This window comes from Daphnia pulex, chromosome 2 (genome assembly GCF_021134715.1).
Source record: "Daphnia pulex isolate KAP4 chromosome 2, ASM2113471v1".
In the NCBI taxonomy this organism is placed as follows: Eukaryota; Metazoa; Arthropoda; class Branchiopoda; order Diplostraca; family Daphniidae; genus Daphnia; species Daphnia pulex.
Genome location: NC_060018.1, coordinates 8,352,241 through 8,375,390, shown reverse-complemented (window position 1 = coordinate 8,375,390; position 23,150 = coordinate 8,352,241). Strand labels below are relative to the sequence as shown.

Sequence of the window (23,150 nt, the reverse complement as noted above, 5' to 3'; positions counted from 1 at the left end):
CGCGATGGAAACTTTTGGATGTTATCTTCTACCGTCCACTTTTTCCCTCACATTTTTAAATTCAATTGTGAATTATTCGAATTAATACGCATACATTTTGTACGAATCATTTTGAATTTTTGATAACTGAAAAGGCTTCTTATACTTGCTGTAACCGATGCAAATGTATTTTAAGCGCATTGACCGAAAAACTTAACAGGTTTCTCTCAGCTCGCCAGTGTAATCCCGAGAACAATACCAAGAATAAACCCGAATAAATCATTTGCTCTCGATTAATGACTAGACTGCACACAGCAGCTTTCAGTGCCTATAGGCAACACCGTCTAGCTTCCTTACAACCTAATGTCATTATACGAAGCGAATCTTGGAAATTTTGGTTTCATAATTTCAAGCTAAAATTTGAATGATTGATGGTCGAGATGGTGGAGTAGTTGGAACAGGCACACTTAATTGCCTATACGCCAGGGCATATTGTGTAACATCTTGCAGGCAATAGAAAAATCCTCACAGCCGAGACATGGAAATCAATCAGTTTTCTGTTGCCGGTTCGTTATCAGACACGAGATATCTTAATAATTTGGCAACGTGCCATACTTGAACGTTTTGATGGACATTTCTTAATTTTGTAAGTTAATCAAAAATGTTTAGTGAAAAACATTGAAAGTCAGATTGATGGTATAATGAATATGTTATGTTATTGCCATTTTTAAGTGCTTGGAGGCTTTTATCAATGAGATCTACTCCTCTGTGAATATGATGAATCGAATTACAACCTTCTCTTACATTACATTAATAATCTGTTGGACGCTCTCAGTTGAGTGTCTGTACATTTCTGTTACCCGGTCAAGAGCAGACTGTTCAATTTCACATCTCGTTATTGAATAAATACTGTGTTTTGGGATTTCGGCTAAAAGCTTAAAAAAATTAATGAGATAGTTTAACCTTGAAAGAGTCCTTGATGCAAGCTGAGTTCTGATTCCAATTGCCGTCCAAGAATTGAAGAAACAAATAAAACAAATTCAAATGGAAGATAATTAGCGGTCAGGCGGAACAGGCTCAAACCTTGAAAGCATACAAAAGCTTCAGGGGAATTACCTAGCAGATGGATACCGAGAAATCTGTAGTTGATTTGTGTTGTACGCTACAACCATTGATAGTGCATTATACTCAGAAGAATGAAGTCAGCCATTCAAATTTGATCGTGACTATTTTTACTACATTCCGGATATGGATGTCTGCAGGTCTATAGTAGCGACATTGAATGACGATGTCGACATCACTAGCTGATATTACATCATCGTGGAATCGTGAAGATCCGGGGCCAACAAAGCCAGCGCAATCCATCGGAGAGCGTGACTGCCGTTCTCATTTTTCATGAAATGAGACCAACTAAAAAAAAGTAGACTACTCTACATGTCGTTTAATAATTATTTTCGATTGTGGAGGTATAAAATGAGTCGCAAGAAACATCCAAATAAATTATGTCAATATGATACCTGTTGTTGCGTCACCGCCTTCGTCGTCTTTTCCTTGTTGGTATTATTTTTAAATTTTCGAATCCACTTAATTTATTCACATTGCACAGTCCTCGGCATTCGATTATCATCTGTTATCCCGTTTGCATTTTTTTATTCGGACATTTGTTGTAATTCTTTTTGTTTGCTTTAAGAACAAATTTAATGCGTTTTTTTAACTGTGCACCTTTATTACTAAAATAATCAAACACATGTTAATGTGTTATACAATTCATCGTTTCGCTGAGTGGTAATTTTGGTTTCTCACTATTGAGATGCGTGAATACACGGGTGACAGTGATAAATCTCTTTATCTTTAATCGACTGGCTCGTATTTGGATGGGCCACACCTTGTAGGATGAATGAACGAATAAAGTAAACGAAACCAAAGGAAACGCAACGATGCCAAAAAAACCAGATCGAATCTACATTCTGTGTTCTGTTATGTTTTCTTGGGGTCATTCCAGTTCCGAAACTGGACTGAAAGTATAAACGCTAGCGTGATTATTAATATGTATACCAGTGGTGCAACGCTCGCCGCTCCTGGTGTGCTTGTCACTTGTCAGTGCCGTTTATTGTCGTACATACAATGGAGGTTCTATTTTACCTCTTTCATTTTATTTCTCGAACTACAAATCCTGAAATATAAATGAGATACCGTAATCAAAAATTATGTGTGGAGACACGGTATTTATATACAGAACGATGGACATCATTAATGCTGCATGTCCTGCGTCCTGCAATATTTAAATACGGTCGTTATTTTTCACTGGTCTCTTTTAGATTTTTTTTCCAAATTCGGTATGTTTAGTTATCAGCATTTTACCAACTATAAACTCTTTCTCGAAAATTGCCTGACGCGGCAACCGACCGAAGTGGTCGGAGGAAAGATATATACCTAATGCACTAGATGCAGCATTAAATCACCCATAAATAGTTTGCGTTACTCGATGTAATGTGATATTTGGACGTGTTTGGGTTTGGTGGTTTGGATAACCTTTCACAACACATGCCATAGATTATGATATTATGTTCTCGTTTACCACGAATTCATCCTAGACACAATTGTCGTTTCCTACATAGCAGCATTCGCAGACGGATACAATCGGATTGGTTGTACTGCTGTATATTCTCCATAAAAACTAATATGATGATCGATAAGCTATGCTTTCGTAATTCGGCGTATTGCAGTTAAAAGTGCAATTATATACGTAGCTGCCAAGGCTACAGCTAGGTTCATAGTTGAAATCTCGTCTGATTGACAAGCTCATCTTCTGCGAATTTATGTATTACTATTTGAGACTAAATAAAAGCAGGAAAATTGGATTAGAATATTACAGGCGTCTTTGTGTCCAACAATGCGCAACACTATAAACGTTAGTCTGTTGGGGACAGATGAATGATGAATCGAGAGTTGTGAAAGCGGTTGTTGGGATGGATGAAAACGAAAAAAATTTTTGAACGCGCATTGATGCTGAATTAACTCGATCTAACAGGAAATACACGTATTGTGATGCAAGATTGTGTAGCCTACGGTATTGAGTTCAATTCGTTCGAACATTTCTGTTGGCTTTCTTTAATAATGTTTGTTTGGTGGGCGTCCCAGACATTCTCCCTAATTTGATTATTTGGTAACACCAATAGGAGGAGATCACTACAAATAAGGAATTTATGATTTCGGCTAGATATATCAGTTGGCTACAATGACTTAACAGTTTACAGAATGAGAGGAGTGTTGCCACATAGTTGCCTATACAGACTAGTGTACATCGCCCTTCTTTTAGCCTATGGACTGTGGACTTTGATGGCTGCCACACTCAAAGAGGCTCGACTTGCTGCCTACCAGAAAACCCTGATAGTCGCGCGAGCACGGCCTGATTTCCGAGCTCGGAGTCCGTTTCCTGGAAGTTTGTTTCATGGCAACTGATATTGTATCCGATTGTATCTCGTGGTGGAGAGTTATTCTGACATTGGATATAGCAAGAAGAAATTTTTCAGAAAAAAAAACAACCCATATTTGCTAGGAAAACGAAAATTTAACACTTCATTCCTATAAATGGGCTCTGGCTCATCAAAAATTTGGTTTGCTTTAATAATCCTAAATTTTGATTGACAATCTTGGACTGCAGTCTACAAGTGTTAAACTACGACTGAGAGATCCAAATTGTTCATTAGAAAAATAAAGCGTCCCTTGGATTCTTTTTCTCCCTTCTACTTCTCTTACACTGGCGATGCAACTGCTGCACGCATCCTCAGGCATCGCAGGTCGTTGGGTACATTTGAGCCATAACGAAGGTCCTTCAAAGTTTACTTTAATGGCTCTTCGCTCTTCCGTCATCGCCGACCCGATTTCGTCGCCCTATAAAAATGTGTGGAGTTACATATTTTCTTTTCTCTATGCGGAATGGCATCGACATAGACGAGCGGCCAAACTATATTCCACCCTTACTATATAGTCTCACCATGGATCAGACTTACGGGCTTTACCATGTTAAAGCATCCATCCATGGGTTATACTCCCTTTTATATATACACGATCGTTGGTCAAATCTGCCGCGATGATGAGAAAGGCCGCGCCAACATCGTTGAGAATCTTCCATTTATGACCGTTCTTCTTCATTTATAGTGTAATCTTATTGTACCCAACAGACTTTTCTTTAGATTTTTTTCCGTTTTTTCTTTTTAATTTTTGCTTTGAAAATTCCGCCGTCCCGCCGTCGCGATTCCTAAGCCCCGTCCCAGTGCAGCACGCAAGTTCGTGATGGAAAAGAGTAAGAGCCTAGAGACTTGACTTGTTCGTGCGCCTCAATATTGTCAATTATTTTCGCCTTCTTTCGAGTTTGATCCTTTCATAAGAGAAGTATTATTATCACGAGCTTTTCTTTCTTTAGAGCACAACTAATACTATATTGATCAGCTAATATAATTTTTTAAAAGTGCTATATAGACAATTGCATCAACATTACCTTACTAATATTGTAAATACACTCGCACAGCAGTTTTTATCGTGTGCGTTGGAAAAAGGATTTCCCAAGACCTTCTTCGTTAATCTGAAGTATGAAGTAGTAGACCGATCGGGTATAGCTTTTTGAACTAACAAAGGACGAGTTATGAACTGAAAGCGTAATTTAATGTCGATATTACGGAATACAACATGATTTCTGATTTTTTCATTTTATAGTATGAGGCGAGCTAGCATCTAGGAAACATTTCGTTTCGTTTCGAGGTGAAGCACCTGGGTAGAAAACAAATCTGATCTGAAGTCCAACAGAATGCCATTATTGCCAGCCCTTGTAAAAGCAGGCAATAGTTTAGGACAAATGAACAAGAAGAACTTTCTCTTCGCTAAAAACACTGTATAACCTGTACTGAAAGTCAACATGGGAATAACCGTTAGAAAAAAAAAAAAAAAAAAAAATGGTGGTGCAATTGCCAGGAAGGGATTAAGCAATACATTTTCCCGTTTGCTTTGCTATAGTTATATCTTTTCGTCTAAATATATATTCAAGAATGAGCACGATGCGGACGCTCGTGATGCGATATCAAGTTTACAAGTTAGACAGACACAGCAATGAGCAGTCTGCTAATGTCGTAGAAAATCCTGTTTAGTCAACTTGCAATGGAATGCGATGGATTTCTTTCAATGGCATGACCGGGGACGACGAAAATACACAGCGAAACTTGCTTTGATTGCGTTGCTGCGGCTTCGTGTCTGGCACGCCAGGACATTCACTATAGTCTATAAGCTGATTCAAAGGTTCTTCGTCGAGATTACCGCAGTTGCTTGCACAGACAGAATGTCGATAAAAAAATTTAGTGCGACGGGGAGGAGGATAATCAAAATAAAATTAATAGTTGAACGGGTCCAGTCTGTGTTCGCGGGAAAAACCAGCGCACAGCAGCTGTCTTTGTTAACTGACCTTGTTGACTGCCTGATTTTTAAAAAAAAGATATCTCGTTTCTTCTACCAACCTTTAAAAAAATAATAATAATATTACAAACGTTTAAATCGTAATCGTTCATTTTGGTTTCGTTTATTTTTTTTAAATTTGTCTTGGAAACAGACTTTCAAGTTTTAACCAACGTCATCTAAAATATTGGCTTGTGTGCAAAAGGCAAACAAGAGTATAGACAAACTGACAAACATGCGCAAACATAAACCCAGCCCTTTTTTGTCTGTCCGAGTAGGTAGGCAGTAATCATATCCGCCGGAATAATATTTTCCCCAGCACAAACTGATGTGGCAAGGTCAATTGGCATTTACTTCTGATTCCTTAACCGTCTTTACTTTTTATTAGCTCCGATTAGCTCTCTTATATTTACGTTTTACGTCCGCCTCGCTTGGCGTGAATTGACAAAATTAACCAAAATTAACTCGTCCATATATATACTTATAATCTCCATATAATAGCGCGTAGTACCGTAGCGTTGTTATAGATTGTTGATATATATACGGCGCGCTGTGTGTTCTTCTGCCTGCTTGTTGCGTTGTGTGTTATCTTTTGTGTACATATACGACTCGTCTAGTCGATGAAGCAACAAGCAGATTCGTCGCAACAGGCGGTCTGCTGATCGTGTCGGATTTCTTCGCCGGATATGCATTCACGGCTGGCTGGTGCTGCTTGGCTCTTTTACATTAGAGCCGCATCTGATATCTTATTTACAGCCGTAATCGTTAACCGTACATTCCGATACTATACGCATGCAGCAGCAGTCGTCTCCGAATTTGTATATACTATATAGTATCTGGTTGTTGAGACGTGTGAAACTGTTCAATTATCAGAGAGATCGAGAGGGACCACCAGTACACTGAATAGGCTATAGTTAAGCGACTGTGCCACGGGCCAATTAGCAATTAGTCTTCTGTATTTATAGAAAATAGATTGATTTGTATACAGGCCTGTGGTCTATTTTCTTGGCTTGCGCAACCAGGAGAGTGGATTAATATAGTTAGAAGAGAAACGACACAAGAAGACGGACTAGAATAGGAGATATCTGCATGGCTAGAGATTTCTTGCCGTGTCCAGTCATGCAGCCATGTCACAGTCTGCCACATATAGGGTTTACAATCAACAAACAGATAAAGGTCACTGACGTCAATGCGCCTATCGACCTAAGAATCAAAGATCTGAAAGAATCATTTTCAAATGTTTAGTTATGGTATATTATAGTCGATTATAGTGTATGCTTGTTAGTGTCGAAATTTTCTCTTTCAGTTAATGATGTCTGCTGACAGTGTCGCTTGTATACAGGCTACGTGACGGTCATCTGTGAGATGAGCCGATTGTGCGTCAAACGTCAAACGTCAAAATTATCTCGTGAATCCTTTACCATCGAATGACCCCACAGCATGTGATGCACTGTACAGAAAGCCTTATGGACCCTTAGCTAAATAACTAAGGTTTAATTTGTTTTTTTTAAATTAAAAATGGAGATCATGCACACGGAATTTCCATCGACTGCTTTTTTACTGGCATTACTCTTATTCTGAAAACTAAATCATTCATCATTACTATTTTTGATTTAATTGTATTTAGTCTCTTTTATTTATTGTTGTCGCTTTTTCTATTGATTTCAAGACGTACATTTTGGGACTCGATTTAGTCCAAAACTTATTTTTATAAGGATATTGGAAATGATCGTTTTCACGCATCTAAGGCAAATTAGAAAAGCTTTCAAGTAAATTTCCCGTGTGATAATTGGCCTGTGTATACGCTGGGCTTTTCATACAAGCTTTCAACGCTGCAAAAATCCAGAACAATAGTTATAACGAAACTATTTAGATATGGATCGCAGTAAATATTGCGCCAAGTAACTGCTGCATATAGGCTACAGGAGCATAAATATACTGCTGAAACTCGAACGAATTAGGAAATCAAAAGCTGCCAGTATATAGCCTATACAGATAAGATCGGATTTCTGTTCCAGACGAACACGGACGTGTCGGATTAAGGAGGTGAATTGCGTACATAAGACATTGTTTTTTCTTTTACAACACGAAATTGTGTTTCTTGTATCTCCCATGATAATATAGTTTACAGCCAGAAGAAACATTTCCCATTAACTGCAATCACTGGGAAATGTAATCAATAACTCATGAGTCATTGCCGTTATTGCCTATACATCACAAGGTCACACTGATGTAATAGGCTCCGATAGGCCCCATCTAATCGCATCTAATATACACAATGTACTAATCATGTATTCCATTTGGCGCCACTATTACAACAGCTTTTCTACGAAACTGAATAACACGAAAGCGCTCGAGTTCGGACCCTATCTATCTAGTTGACGTAGTTGACTCCGCGCAACAGACAAATGAAGGCAAAGAAGTGCGTTGTAGTTGACAGTGTCCTACTTAGTTGATGCCGGTGCGTTGGTGCTGCCTTGCTAAATCATTGTAGGCTACTTTCAGGAAATAATCACAAATTTATTATAAGTTTCCTACCGCGGTAATATAGCTTGTTGATCTCCAATATTGATGCCCCAAATGTGGTCGACACAATGCTGGAGTATACATAACATGCAGTGTGTGTTTTTTGTTTTTAAATATTCAGTCAGCCCTTCCCCTTATGCGATCGAGTTGCCACTATGAAAATTGCGCACCGCCTCACCTCCGCGAAACGTCCAATTAACCTTTTGAAAGCTGCTGCCAACTTATTAACTATTCACAGCATGAAGGGTCGCAGCAGGAAGAAAACTTGTGATACAGAAATACAGATTGGATGATATAGGGTGCAACGAACTCATATACTGTTATATATAGGTAGAAAGCAAGAAGGCATTACCCGCAATTTTCTGTAATTGACAACCGTTCTTAACTTCCAATCAACTTAACACATAGGCCTATATTATACACTGTATTATATTCAACATACGTTGGATATTAGTTGCCGTCGGCCGTCTCCGTCATCGCCATCGTTTTTCGATGGTGATAAATGTACAGTCATCAGTCGACGACCTTCTCAATAACCCTAAACTCCCAAAGTTTCTCCTGTAAAGCATCTGCTGTCATTTAGGAGTGCCTCTTTAGTCAGTATATTATAATCACTGATCTTGCATTCTCGGAAAGTCGTCTGCGTGTGAGCGGCTCGGGCATCATCAGAGAGCAACAAATGTGCATCACTTCATGTTTCGATGTGTATACATTTTGTGTGTAGATAATAAGTGTATAAGGAACCAATTATCATTTGATTACATGATTATTTTACAGCGTACACTATGTACATACGTAATGCAGTTGTTTATTTGTTTAAAGTCTGATTGCCAGCATCATGGTGTGCGTTCATGATTTACATAATTCAAGACAGGAAACTGAAAGCCAAACATAGACGAACCTAGAAATGCAAGGGAAATATTACAAACCGATTAGAATCCGACACCCGCAGAATCTGCCATCAAACATGACGAGGGACGTTCATCAAGCGAAAGCGAAGAAGCGAAAATGAGAGAGATCCGCGCGAGGTTCGTTTCCGCGGCCAACCGGCCACGTAAGAAGTGACGTCAAACTCGGTTCTACTTTCTCTATCAATTGCTGGCATTTTTCGTGTGTTGTAATAGAGTCTTGATATTATCGATCTAAAAATTTATAACATTGGAGGCTATATGTAGTCAAAATTAAATTAGACGACCTCCCGTCACCCCCCGTCTTTTCTCCCTTTCTGCTTTATAATTACGACTTCTTTTATTTTGTTAAATATCACTGCTATTATTAGCCGTGTGATCTATTTTTGAATAAAAGGGTCATCGAGTACGACCCAGATATTCACTAACTTCTTCATATAGCCTATTCACACACTATATTTTCAAACCTGTCAGATCTATATTTTTTCTATATGCTACTGTCGTATGTGTGTGTGCTCTTAGGATCGCGCTGCGTATATGAAATGGATTTGGACTTCACAATAAGGGGGGGGGGGGCTATTGGAAAGGTATAACAGCTGTCAATTCCGCAAAGCCCCTCTTCTTTCTTTCAGTCTTCCCTTATGCAATTATGCACACACAAGCAACGTCAGTGGCCTCTTGCATGATTCAATTTCAATAATAGGAGCTCAAATTAACTCTGACATTCAGCAGTCAGGTAAATACATTTAGGAATCACTCAAATGTATTAGCCCATATGTATTATAAGTTTTATAACCTAATAAATAACTTTGTGGGTGCTGTACACACGCACATCCCTCAATTCTGCTGCCTATAAATATTTCAAAGGCACGTGGCTTTTACTTTTACATTTATAAGTTAAATGTAGGAATGCTTAACGGCTAAACCGCCCACGCCCATTCAATTGCAATTATTTTTGTTTGTCTGATACATCCCCGCAGCTTTTCCTATTGTACTACCATGTGTGCGCATTAGCTTTTGTTTGAAAACATCTGATTCAGTAATAAGAATAGCAGCGCAAATTACCTACTTTTATAATATGTATCTCACTCTCATTGATAATTTAATGGCAAGTAGCTGATGGGCAGCCAGTTGAGAAGTGCGGGTATTCGTGGTTTGACGTTAGATACAATGTCCAATGGACTGAATGGACTACTAATTGCAAAATGATCGTGGAAATCGATCTAAAAAAAAAAAAAAATCAAGGCTTGAAGCGGCTAGAAGAGACGAATCTCCTATGCGATTAGCTTTTCAATTGTTGCACAATGACTGGTTTTTACACTGGACGCTTCTCCGCGATTGTTTCCTTGTTTCGATATTTCGTACTCTTTCTCTTGTATGTTAGAATTATTTTGAGACCAAAATTTTAGCGTTGAGCCTTGTTGAAGCCAACATCCAAAATAGAACGTTCATTCACAATGGAAACGAAGCTTTCTTGTTTCTAAAGACATGGCAAGTTGAGGAACCAATATCCACCAAATCCCATAGCCTTCGACCTGCTCAATCTTCTATAACTGTCTTTTGTCTTTGTCTTTTGAGTAATTGAATCAGATAATTAATTCAAGAGATAACCAAATACATGGCAATAGCTGTAATAGAATATTATGAGCTACTGAGTACGAAACATTTCCCAAATCTGTTGAATCTGCGTCAACCGCGAATACTGACCTCATGTCGGACCAACAGATTGGAGATAAGTGAAATAAAAGTAGTAATACGTTATACTTGTCTGCCGCCTGAGTGTCTAGACTCCATTCCCGTTTTCTATCAAGTCTCAACTCTTGCTACGTCTCTAACGTGAGAGGGGAGTAAGGGCGGAGGGTAGCGTGATCCAGAGTGATCTCGTCGTCATTTGTTTCCCGTCACCCACGCAGTCCCGCAGGGTCGTAACATTCGTCACGTGATCAAAGTCTCTATAGCCGCTCTGTTTTTTTTTTTTTTTGTTTTTGGTTGTTGTTGTTGTTAGTTTTTTTTTTATTTTTTTTTAATTTCTGTTTCGACTGCAACTGATTGCAACTCCTGCAAGCTGTTGCTACTGCGCATTTTCCCACTTAACTTAGTTTATAATAAGGTCGTCGTTGCACTTGCCGCTCCATTGACGGTTTGGCAACCCGACCCTATTTAGTACGTATACCGGTACGCAGTATAATATATCCACGCGTGATGCGATCTGGACTTCTGACATCAATTCGCTTTTTAGGGTAAATTTTAATGACAAATTCTGATAGCCTATCTTTCAGTTTTTTATTGATTTATTTATATTTAAATTTCCATTTTGTTTTTCTCCGTTTACTATTTTTGTTCTGTTATTGGAAGACGGCCGGAAAGATTTACTTTGGCTGCGGATGATCACGATTTCGACGTTCGAGAATCTTGAATACGCCCGTCGACGTCCCACGTCCGTATAGCATTGGATGTTTTCAACATTTTGCTGCAATAGTTTTCAACAAATGGAAATGAAATTCGGATAAGGGTTTTGCGTCATCAAAAGAACCCAATGTCAAAGAGGATAAGATTTCATTTTATTTATGACTCCGCTCGAAACAAAGGCGCCCTCGCTGTTCCGGATTTTGTTGAAAAGGATATATACGTACAAACGATGGAGTACAATATCAAAAAGAAAAAATAATTGCAACAGAGAAATACGAAGAGCCTGACTGTGGTCCTTACGGTTGATTTCGATTACTAAGTAGCATTGCATGCATGACTAGCGATGACTAGCAGATAATACAACCTGCTATAAATAAGTAAAAAGTAAAGTTCTTCGTGCTGTTCAAATAATAACCTGATAACTTCATAACCTAATTCAACGTTCCGATTTTTTCTCACAGAGTTATACTGACTGGTGGTTTCACTTGTACTCTGAGATGACATGAATAAAGAAATATAGCCTGGCATGCCTCCGCTTTTCCGTGAAGTGAAGTTTCCGTGAAGATCGAGTATCAGGACTTCAGGACTTCAACATAGTCTGACGAAAGTAAATACTCAAATATTATTCCAAAGATTAATTGTGATGAATAATAATTATTTTTTTTAAATTCCAGAATTATGCTGCTCTCAATCCAATAAATAAGCTGACATTAAACTTATGTGATCGCACTGTTATTTCAGACCATCACATATTGCGTTTTCAAACCGCTAAGAAAACTTCGTTTTGGCAATTTCACTTATAATTGATAATTTTTTTCTGACAGAGGAAACCACCAATTTTCAAATTAAAAATTGAGCTATGTCTGCGATCTTGATGTGAAATCTGATCAATTGTAACGTTGAGTTAATTTGATAATTCAATCATTTTTCATTTTTCTAATTTTTTTCCAGTTTCAATTTCACGCCGTACTGTACAACAGTGCACGCGTGTTATTGGCTGGCTGCCGACAAATACCCTGATATTATTTCGAGACTAGCTAAATAGCTAAGTAGCTAGCGTGTCCAAATCTAAAGATCCATGCCATATCGAATGATTTTTTAAAAATATTGTCACGCTATGTCTGTCTGATAGAGCAGCAATCGGTGCGGCTATCGGAAACCTTCACCCTGCCTTCACCGTTCACCCGAGAAGATCAATCCATTTCTGAAATCTATATAAGCGTGATGATGAAAGGCCCGGAAATAGAACTGGCAAAGGGAAACGATTTCAGAAAGACACATTATGACAAATCTAAAACGCGGCGGTCTGCGTCTTTATCGATCGAGCAAAATGCGATACCATATTAAACTTAGATTTGCTCTCAATTTTCCGCAATTTTGATTAGGAAAAGTCAATTGGGTTTCATTGATTCCTATATTGACTTATTCTTGTATTAGGTACAAAAATCGTACCATAAATAAATTCGTACTTTCGTTCAGACAGCAGATTTTATATACTTGCGAGAACAGCGAGGAGAATAGTACCCGTGTTCTTTGCGGTTCATATGATGCCGTTTGTAGTGTATCGCATATTGAAAATAAACCTTGTGGGTCAATTTAATATTTTGTGAATGTAAATAAGTTCCGTTAGAGAGAGTATAGGTATAAAGTGCGCGTGTATAGAGTCTTTGTGAGTCCAATAATAACAGAATTACATAGTGGGCGGAAGCAATATCGCGGAGAGATTCCCATGCATCACTCGAGCCACGGTTGAAATATCGAGTGATACCCATCGAGCCGTCGAGACGCTTGAAATGCTTGAAACCATTATATAGGCTCTCATTCTCCTATTCGAACAATAAAAAAGCCTCGCGTGACCACAAAAAAAAGGGCAAGGCAGAAGAAAATCAAAGCGAAAGGTCGGTAGCCGGTCGGCCCTCTTTATCGCGGGCCATGTCCAGCGGATGTCTAGCATACTGTTTCCTTCTCTATTATTCTCCATTCAAATGAGCGTCGTGATCATCGATCAAATCAAGGAATTGCGGTTGGGTACTGGTTGGGTATGGGCTTGACGAGGTGATTCAGTTTCCTACATAATACTTACGCGATCTATTCCCGCCATCATCGGGCAATGTTACACATCCTGAAGGTCTCCAGTCGGCTTCCAGCCGCCGGCCCCCGTCATGCTTGCTGGCCTAACGGCGGGCGACAGCATGACGCCATTGACGCCCCGTTTCGAGAATGAACGAGAATAAATTCATTCGATCGCCCCTCGTAGTGTCTGCATGATTTTTGCCAACACGGATTATTTATTGACTATTACTGTATAGGAACATGGAATAGAGTTGCATCACACGCTGCCAACACCTTTCTATATGCATGGCTGTAGCCTGTATAATAATATGTATAATGCCAGGAGAATTAATCGAGCTTTTGTTACAACAGACATTTCATTCATGCGCTAACTGTACAATACGGTTGTCGCTCATACAGAAGTGAAATTTACTATTAAACAAATTTTCTCATAAATTCATTTCGTGACTTTTCTCTAGTCGGTTTGTAATCTTGAAAAAAGCCAGCGATTCATTAAAAACATGTTGCGCATGTAAAGTCTCCGTCCAAACAGATTTTATCACTAGTTGAACAAACTAAAGACACACATGCAGGCCTGCATAAAGGTCATTCAGGATTATTTCGAAGGTTAGGTGTCCCGCGCAGATACAAAAATACAAGGATAATATAGATGATGACGCAGGCTGTTTAAGGCGAGCTGAATATTATACAAGAAACCTGAAACTGGATTAGTTCTACTATTTACTTTTCTTTTTCCTTCTGTTTTTCTGTAGATTTATTTTTATTATTTTTATTATTTTTATTTTATTTTATTCTATTTTTTTGCGCTGCGTTGTGCCTGGCGTCATCAATATTTTCCAGATTATCCCGACTCCTGTTGAGCTTGAATGCGTCTCGTTTCTTATCGAACATCGTAACAGCCAGGTCCGTGTCGTCCGACCGGGGCAACTTTCTCCATTTCTAATAATACTCTGCTACACGCGCGTAAATAACTTTTTCTCCGGTTGTTCCAAGAGCGGCCAGAACGAGTCCCGCACTCCCGTTCGTCAAAAGTTATGTAACAACAACAAATAAACATCGTTTATTGTGGCTCGCACTCCAACGGCTGATGGCTGTTGAGGCAACCGAAAGGAAAGGGTAAGGCAGTTAAGGCAGCGCCATATCTCTGCCCGCACGCAATACACTGTAAACAAGCCAGTTTTTTCTAGTCACGGTCGGTTTAAGCAAGTGAAACACAGGGTCTGGGCCTGTTTTGACACGTAATACACAAACCAAAACAATCACGTCTGGCTGAAACGAGAAAAAAGAAAAAAAAAACAATAAAAAGAACAAATTCCAGCTCAGCCAGAGGGTGAACGGATCTGTAAGCATTACACTGCATTCAAAATCAAGCCGGGATCGGCCGGGATTTTAGATCTCGGCTTTTCTTTTTTCTGTAGAACAAAATATGTGTCTACAAACACACAAGTAGATTTTCTATACATATTTATATGTTTTCTTATATTTATTCTTTTTTCTTTTTGTATATTTATATGTTTTTTTTTTTCTTCCAGTACTTTATTTATATAAGGGATTTAGTTGTCCGGAGAGAAATAGCGGTATATGGTATAGAAAGCAATCCCCTGGTTGTCATGCTATGAACTCGATTAACGAAGGGCGGTATCATTTTAGATGATTTGATTTGATTTCCCCTGTCTCGACTGGACACCCAACATGGGCACGAGTGTGGGTCAGTGCGGTCATGCGGTATAATTTACACGCAACAGAATGAACTATTCAAGGAGATCTACGTTTCAACCTACATAGGTTTACCCGTTGCCACAGTTGGAAAATGTTAAATTTTATGTATCCTTTTCAGTGCCGATTCAAATGATACAATCATACAAGTTGGGGTTTTTGTATGGCTGTCAACGGGCCGGTGTAACCGTCGGTGTGGCCCGCTCAAACCCGGAAAAAATCAGAAAAATTTCGGGCCGGACTAGACCGCTATTTGACATAGGTTTTTCTAAAAACCAACGAAAACATGTTTGGCGCATTGGCGGGAACTGGGATAAAAGGTTAACAAAATTTCCCAGCATGCATAGACTTGATTTGTTTGTGCGAGCTTTGCTATATTCGATGTGATGGTACCACGCCCACGAGATTTTGGTATGTATTTATTTCTTTTCTTCTTTACTTCAAGAAGATTCCAACTAAAAATGTTCTTTTGTCTTTTCTGCAATCTCACCCGGACCTGGCCCTAGAACAAACTGTTGTCAGTGGCAATATACGACAAATCTATCACAACTGAGCCATCTCGTTAAGTGAGTTTTAAAAAAGAAACATCGGATTCTTGGCGGACCGGACGCTTCGGAGCAAAACCGTCCCCGCCGGCCCGCCGCCAGCCTGCCAGAAGGTTTTGGCTTGAAAATTGGAGAGTTACCTAATGAGCTGTTTTGGACACTTAATACAACAAACGAGGAAAAAAGAAAGACAAACTAAAAAAAGGCGATGGAGTCAATGCACAAACACGAAACGAATCGTATAGTCAACGACTACGTGCGCAAGTTTAGCCGTCGGAAAACCATCTTCATAATTATAATATAATTATGGTAAGCATTTCAAATGATAATATCGGAATCGATAGGAATTGAAATTTTGCAGTCGTCTTCTCGGGCATGTTGTCCTCATTGCTTGTTGCTGTCTACTTCGAAAAACAAACATTGTTGTAGGCTATAGAGAGCGATAGGGCTGTACTATAATAAGGCTGTGCGATCTAGACAATAATATTCACTCATTGATTGATTCACACAGTAATACTCATAATCGGCGCGCATTCGATGGAAATATCTGAATTTTAAAAATTTATATGTGTATGTCATTCATGTGGTAGTGGTACCCCTCTTATCACACAGGCATGTATACTATACATGATGATTCAATTGAAAATTCAGTACCGGTTCTAAGCATACGGAATTTAAAAAAGACACATTCTTTTTACAATGGATAATTTGAACACAAATTTTTGATCATTGTGATACGAGATGCAGAGTTGCAGACGGATATTCGGATATTGTATATAAATCTAAACTAAACATGATTCTTCGTCGTTATTCCTCTTCATCGTAGTACTTTTCGCAACCTTTGACATTTTTAGGAATGTCGCAAGATCCGTTAATCGGGTTGAAAACGTTTCCGTATTCACATCCGCCAAGGCGAGGGTAGCCGTTCTTTAGGCACTTGAAAAAGTAGCGGCAATCGTCTTTTTTGGGGAAGCGCAAGTGATCGCCGAATGTCAGCTGCGTAGTGTTCGTGATGGGTGGGCAAACGAAGCCTAAGACCTCTTCCGGCATGCATCCTGGGCGTTGAGCCTCGTCGGGGAATTCACACACTCCCGTCTGCGATTCAAGCAATAATAAGGGATATTATCAAGATGTTACGATTGCAAGTTCAATTCAAATCAAATGGCATTGCCTTGACGTCGTAGACGAGACCAGCTGGACAGGTGATGAGTAGGGGAATGCCCATGCGGCAGTAATAGTACTGGTCACAAAATTCCATATGGGCGTAGAGTCCGTTGAGTCTTGGACAGTTGCCTGACCCTTTCGGTGGCTGGAGACGATCACGGCCAGTACAGTTTACTCGCTGGGGCATGTCACAAAGATCTTTTCGTTTTGTTATTGGGACAGTAATAAATAAAATGTTAATTGTTAAAATGTACCATTAAATTGTCCAAAAGTCTTTATCGTATTTTTTACATCTCTAATTAAAAACTATAAATTGAACCAATTTATAGTTGGTTGAGAAACAAATTGTACAGTACAACAAAGAAATTTTTACCTCCATATACAAGCCCGTCCTCACAGAGTTCGAAGCTCATTTCACCGCTCATTCCCTCACAACGAATATACGCGTCGCATTGGCCGCTACTAAAATCTGCCATTGTGTACGGATGCCGACTTATTTCGCACTTTTTATTAGTATCACTAACGTCCTTTGATGAAATTGATGCTCCACCTGAAACACGAATTTCATGATGAAAAATGAAGTATTTTATATTAATTATGACAATAGCGGTGTATGTTATTTTGGTACAGGGTCCAATTTTGTGCGTTGTGCGATTTTAACTCTTCCGTTCTATGCTGAAATTTACTATTAACTGCATAGATAAAAATGGCGTGCTGTCCAGCAAAAAACAACAACTAACAACAACAACAAAATAAAAAATATCACCAGTGCACAAAAAACGCAGAAATTCTTACAGTTTTGAAGATATAAATAATAGGAATGAAACTTACAGACGATAGACAAGATTGCATAAAATATGGCTAGGGTCAAAGCTGAAGACATGGTGCTGGATTTGGGATGGTGCTGTTTGATGAACTGATGCATCCTCTTAGTTGTTCGGCGCTGTTATATAGGAAGAATCCGGCAATCTTTTTATGCAGCGCAATCCATAGCCTCTTGATTCCACAAGGCCAAAAGGTACACAACACCAAGCATGCGGTACTAAAAGGTCGTTTAAGGTTTTGCAAAATAATTTTTTTTGTTTCTAATCCGCGGTATTCACTAAGCCCACAGTGAGTCAAAGTTTCCAATGACACAGTTCTTACTTTAAGCCCTTTCAGTCTCAGCGGAACATAAATAATATGTGTGCCTGTAAGCTTACGATACATGAAGCATCCGAGCATAATATTTTCTTACTATTCTTTGGCGACATACCATATAATTTTCCTTAGGGGGAATATTTTCTAAAGTCTATTCGCAAATACAGATTCCATGTTGCAGGTTTTATTTGCGTCCCTTTTTAATGTTTCGCGCTCAAGGACGAATAACGAAGTGGAACAATATAGAGCGACACATGTTTCTTTCTGTTTTCCCAAATAAGTCACCCTGTCCCAGTTCTCGTGTTAGGCTATAGGGATTTCCTAGTCATATATTGCTTTAGTTTATCATTATGTCTCTACTTTTCTTTCAATTTTGATGATCAAGCCGACAAAAAGCAAATGATGAACGACGTTTGTCTATTTGAAGATAATAAACAAATCCTTGAATAGGTTTATGGAAAGCGGTATGAAGGTAATCATGCGATGTTTATTTATGTTTTACTTTACTGAAGCCAAACCGATATTCAAGGCTGTATGGAAGGGTAACAGAAATTTGCTGATTTAGAATTTTTAGAATTATTATCAGGGTCATTCTAATGTCAATCTGTAATTTAAACTTTATAATCTTTTCTTAGATCGCCTTAGATTTTCATTATTCAGATTCTTTTTCTTTTTTTCCGCTTTTTTTCCTGCCTGGTGAAAAAAAACAAAAAACAAAAAAAATAATAATAAAGCGAAAATAAACATTTTTGACTTACAAGTTACCAGTTTTAACCGGTTCGTTTATATGACGACAATTTGATTTTTGTTTAACTAACAGCTTCTCGCACAGTAACGAATGAACGTGACCATCACGTGATTATTAAATACTTATGCACATAAACAAGTGATCACGTAGGCACGATACGCATTCTTTCACTGCATCCTCTATACGTGCGTATTACTGTGTGTATAACTAACGCTAAGACTATATATACGACTGCTGTAATAGTGTATTAGTATTGCTATGAGAATAACAGAAAATGTTATTTTCGTTTTTAGTTAGCTATGGTAATGAAATTCTAATATTTCATATACGGTAGGTCTATAGTATTACTAAAGAAGTAAACTAGAACTGTTTATTATTCAACAGGCCCTATTAGTGCTTCTACCTGGGAATTGTATTAAGAACATAAATATTTTGCCCACGACAGCACAATGCGCATAAAAATGAGCGATACTTACATAGCATTTCTTAAAGAAATAAGACATCTAAGAATTTCTTGTTTCACAAGGAATTTGCTCTTAAGTATAATCAGATTTTTTTTATCTGACTGAATTTTTAGGAGAAAAAGCATGCACCAAAGAACTAGAAGTTTAGGAAATAAAAACGAATTACTGAAGTTACGGTTTTTTAATGTTTGATCACTTTGAACCTTAGCCGACCTTAACTCGATTCATTTGGGAATGAACAAAAATCTATAGCACATATCGTTCTTCGAATTGTCTTCCCTTGTAGCTATAGACCCTACTATATATTACTATATATTACCTGCTGTACGTGCATTCAGTGTATCAACGGCAGTAATAATGACCTTTAAAGAACTTAATTTGAATTAACTCTCACAATAGCGTAATAGGTTTTTTTAAATCAGACTAAAATACAAATTCAAAAGTAAGAGACTAAGAGGCCAAGCCCAGTATTATTCCGTATTTTTCAAATTAAAGGTCTAAAAATGGTCAACATCTTCAAAGTGCTGCGATATTTTTTAAATAATTTAAAAGTAATATATTAAGCCGCCTGCTGCAATCTATTCTGTTAGACAAGAAATTTAATTTTCAAAATGTATTGTTTCCAATGTTAAATTCTCAGAGATGATCGCTCATGACAGATTTATCATCATCCTAACATAAATCGTTTAATCGGCAACTTAATTGATACACCACAAATTTTCTTGTTCACGTTCATAACTTTCTGAATTTCTAGTTCAGCCAATAAATCATAGATTTGAAAATGTTGTCACCACTGAACCGTAGCATGCTATGCACCTAATTATATCAAATGCGATCATAATTTAATCGAAAACGCCACTGGGTCATAGATAAAGAAGACTGGTTGATTCTGTCCTATCCTTTTAGCCCTATCCCTACTGACCCCGAGTTTCTGTTTTGCTTGTCCTGCCTCTAGCGGATAAACCGCTGTACTGCACCGTGGCTACCAAGGGTGTTGCAGACGAAAATTGTTTTCCTTCTGTCTTGGTAAAATTCTTTGCTGGCGTTTAAAAGTTCTAGGTAATTTTTTCATACAAATTTTTATTAAAAAGTCATTATGTATTAAATTTTGACGTTTGCCAATTGCAGAAGCAGAGAAATCAATTGAATCATTGCAATTGAATAGAAGTAAGCAGAGTGTAGAGAACAAAACGTACACTAGAGAGCAGGACTTTAGGTTGCGCGCTAGACTTTATCCAGAACGGACGTCAAAATCAGTGCGCCACAACCAATTGTTCTCAAACTTCCCATCCCCCAACACGTTAAACTCCCCCACTCATACTTCAGGAAAGAAATGGCCGAAAATCTGGCTAATTCAGACTCTTTATCCACACTCATCGACCACACTATGGAAGGTATAGAAGAAGGAAACGCAAAAAGAAGATTAAACCACAACCACGATCCTCGCCCACACCATTCCCGTCTAGTAGACACCCTAAATTCCCCTCTCGAAAGTGGTGCCCCAGTGATAGTGAACCTCGTCAGTGAGCCTCAATCATTCGATCGCCTCAGCCTTCTAGAAAAGAAACAGTTCATAAATGGATTAATCAACACCATCGGCCAGGTGAAAGACGGAACCAAATGGACCCGCCATGGACAACTCTACATATACCCTACTTCCAATCGCCAAAAGAAACAGCTACTAGAACTCAAAGCGGTAAAAGAATTCCAGATCTCGTGCAATCTAGCTAAGTCAGAAATAAATGTTAAAGGAGTGATATATAATGTGCCGATCAACAACTCCGATGCGGATCTCCTAGAGCTAGTTTCATCACAAGGTGTCACACATGTACACAGATTCCAGTCAGGTCCAGAAGAATAAAAAACTCCCCTGACAACAGTGGCCTTAACCTTCAACACCCAAACACTCCCTCGTGAGATTGTAATCGCCCATGAAATATTCCGCGTCAAGAAATACATCCCACGCCCCTCTCAATGTCGGAAATGCTGGTCGCTCCAACACCAAGAAGACACATGCAAAGTTAGCCCAATCTGCAGGTACTGCTCCCAGCAACACCCTCCTACCCCTGTTTGTACAAACGCACCTAAATGCCCAACATGCCATAAATCTGACCATGCCGCGGGAACCTTTGCCTGCCCCTTATTCGCAAACAAACAAAATGTGATTAGATTTGCATATGAAAGTAACATCCCAATTAGCGAGGCCGGAAAATTACTAGACCGCAACAACGTCACCCAAACCAAACCAATCCATCTCCCAGTCTTCGAGAAAGAGAACCCCGAAATCTCAGCCCTCCGTCGGGAAGTAAAAAACCTCAAACAACAAATTGAAAAAATCCTGCAATCACCACCAATTACCGAACTTTCAGAAAGAGTGACGGCCCTAGAGACTGAAGTGGTCCAAATCAAAGAACAGATCGAGCCCCTCCTCACACTCCCCGCCTCAGTAGAGAAATCTAATCAAGAGATGAAAAAAGGATTCTCTGAAACCCAGGACCAACTAGCACAGCTATCAGCCCTCATACAAAGATCCTTGAGCGTACAGCCCAGCCAACAAGTCCAGGCGAACCGCCCACCTCCCAAGCCAATTTCGAATACCACAACCAACACTAGCGCCTCTACATCAAAGAAATGACCCCCCCACTAAAGATAATCCAATGGAACGCAAGAAGTCTTTATAAATCTAAGTTACAAGAATTTAAGTACAATCTTTTGTTAACCAATCCCCACATTGTCCTCTTAAGTGAAACCCATTGGAAAGACCATTATACCGCACAATTTTCTGCCTACCAAACATTCGCACTAAATCGCCCCACACAAGGTGGTGGAGTAGCCATCCTTGTTAAAAAAAATATCCAAACTTCACCACTGCCACTCCCCCAAACTAGTGACATAGAAGCAATAGGAGTCACAATAAAAACTAGAAACAATACGCACCTAGACATTATTTCCCTCTACTGCCCAAACGGGAACTGGTGCAGAAGAGAAAACATAGAAGCCATCCTCAACGCCCCACGTTATACCACTATCATAGGCGGAGACTTGAATGCCCACTCAGGGATGTGGGAAGACGGGAAACCTGAAAATAACAATGGAAAGATAATTAGCAACTATCTATTAAACCAATCTAACCTAATACTCGCCACCCCGAAGAACCTAGGTACACGGCCGAGTCACAACAACACCCAAAATTCAACAATAGACCTCACCTTTACTTCACCAGCACTAGGACCAACCACAACAATCCATCTCGGCCCTTACTGGAGCAGTGACCATTTGCCAATAATCATCAATATCAACACTGACCTACCCCCTACGCAACTGATCAACCCTAACTGGAGATTCAATGAAGAGAAATGGGAGGAATGGAACGAAGAAATCTCAAAAACTTTAACCACCAACAAATTGAGCAACGCAACATCCCCCGAGGCAGCCTACTCCATACTATACTTCTCAATTATCGAGGCAAGCCAGATACACTTTACACCCAACCGAAACGCGTTGGCAAGGGAAAAACCGAAGCCTTGGTGGACCCCCCAATGTAAAAAGGCAACCAGCATGGTACGAAGAGCTTACAACAAGTGGCGATCCTCCCTCCTACAATCAGACAAAACAGAATTAAATAGACTAGAAGCCATAAAAAAGAAGACTATTATCAAAGCTAAGAACTACGCCTGGGAAAAATTCATTGGTTCACTGGACCAACCGGGAAACACCACCACCTTCTGGAACTTCGCCAAATTCATGCTCAAAGAAAAGAGAACCAAACAACCCTGGCCCACCCTTGTGGACCAAACGAACAGGCAACTCACCGACAACCTAGACAAAGCGAATGCTATGCTAGACCAACTCTGCCCAAACAACAACCACCCAGAAGATGACAGGTCAACTCTATACCTTCAGAAGATCCAAGACGCAATAAACAATGAAATTCCCCACCCGATCAACTCTCAATTTAACATTACAGAACTTAAAATGTGCATTAAAACCCTCCCTAACAAAGCCATGGGCGCTGACAGGCTTCACAACAAGA

The 23,150-nt window shown here is 39.1% G+C and overlaps 1 protein-coding gene and 2 long non-coding RNA genes across 4 annotated transcripts; 2 read left to right on the top strand and 1 right to left on the bottom strand.

The window, feature by feature from the left end:
* The first annotated feature begins 10,486 nt into the window (after positions 1-10,486).
* Positions 10,487-12,930, top strand: LOC124204190. Of its 2 annotated transcripts, XR_006878778.1 has the most exons (4): positions 10,487-11,098; positions 11,214-11,651; positions 11,729-11,874; positions 11,942-12,930. It is a non-coding gene; the product is annotated as an uncharacterized LOC124204190 (long non-coding RNA). The 2 variants fall into 2 exon arrangements; XR_006878774.1 differs by having other exon boundaries at positions 11,214-11,874.
* Positions 12,931-13,570: 640 nt separating this feature from the next.
* On the top strand, positions 13,571-15,630 carry LOC124206007. The gene is made up of 4 exons (XR_006879532.1): positions 13,571-14,786; positions 14,873-14,924; positions 14,991-15,467; positions 15,563-15,630. It is a non-coding gene; the product is annotated as an uncharacterized LOC124206007 (long non-coding RNA).
* Positions 15,631-16,274: 644 nt separating this feature from the next.
* On the bottom strand, positions 16,275-22,180 carry LOC124205996 (protein obstructor-E-like). The gene is made up of 5 exons (XM_046603610.1): positions 22,055-22,180; positions 17,597-17,807; positions 17,139-17,315; positions 16,773-16,963; positions 16,275-16,696 (listed from the first exon to the last, which is right to left on the bottom strand). Exons 2-5 carry the CDS (start codon positions 17,688-17,690, stop codon positions 16,409-16,411), a joined length of 750 nt encoding a protein of 249 aa, XP_046459566.1. The 5' UTR covers positions 17,691-17,807; positions 22,055-22,180; the 3' UTR covers positions 16,275-16,408.
* Between the last annotated feature and the right edge of the window lie 970 nt (positions 22,181-23,150).

Excerpts from the sequence above, each read along its gene's own strand:
- LOC124205996 (XM_046603610.1), bottom strand. The coding sequence starts at position 17,690 with ATGCATCAGTTCATCAAACAGCACCATCCCAAATCCAGCACCATGTCT. Across the intron at positions 17,316-17,596 it reads TGCAATCTTGTCTATCGTCT|GTGGAGCATCAATTTCATCA; the intron begins GTAAGTTTCATT and ends TTCGTGTTTCAG. Across the intron at positions 16,964-17,138 it reads GGACGGGCTTGTATATGGAG|ATCTTTGTGACATGCCCCAG; the intron begins GTAAAAATTTCT and ends CAAAACGAAAAG.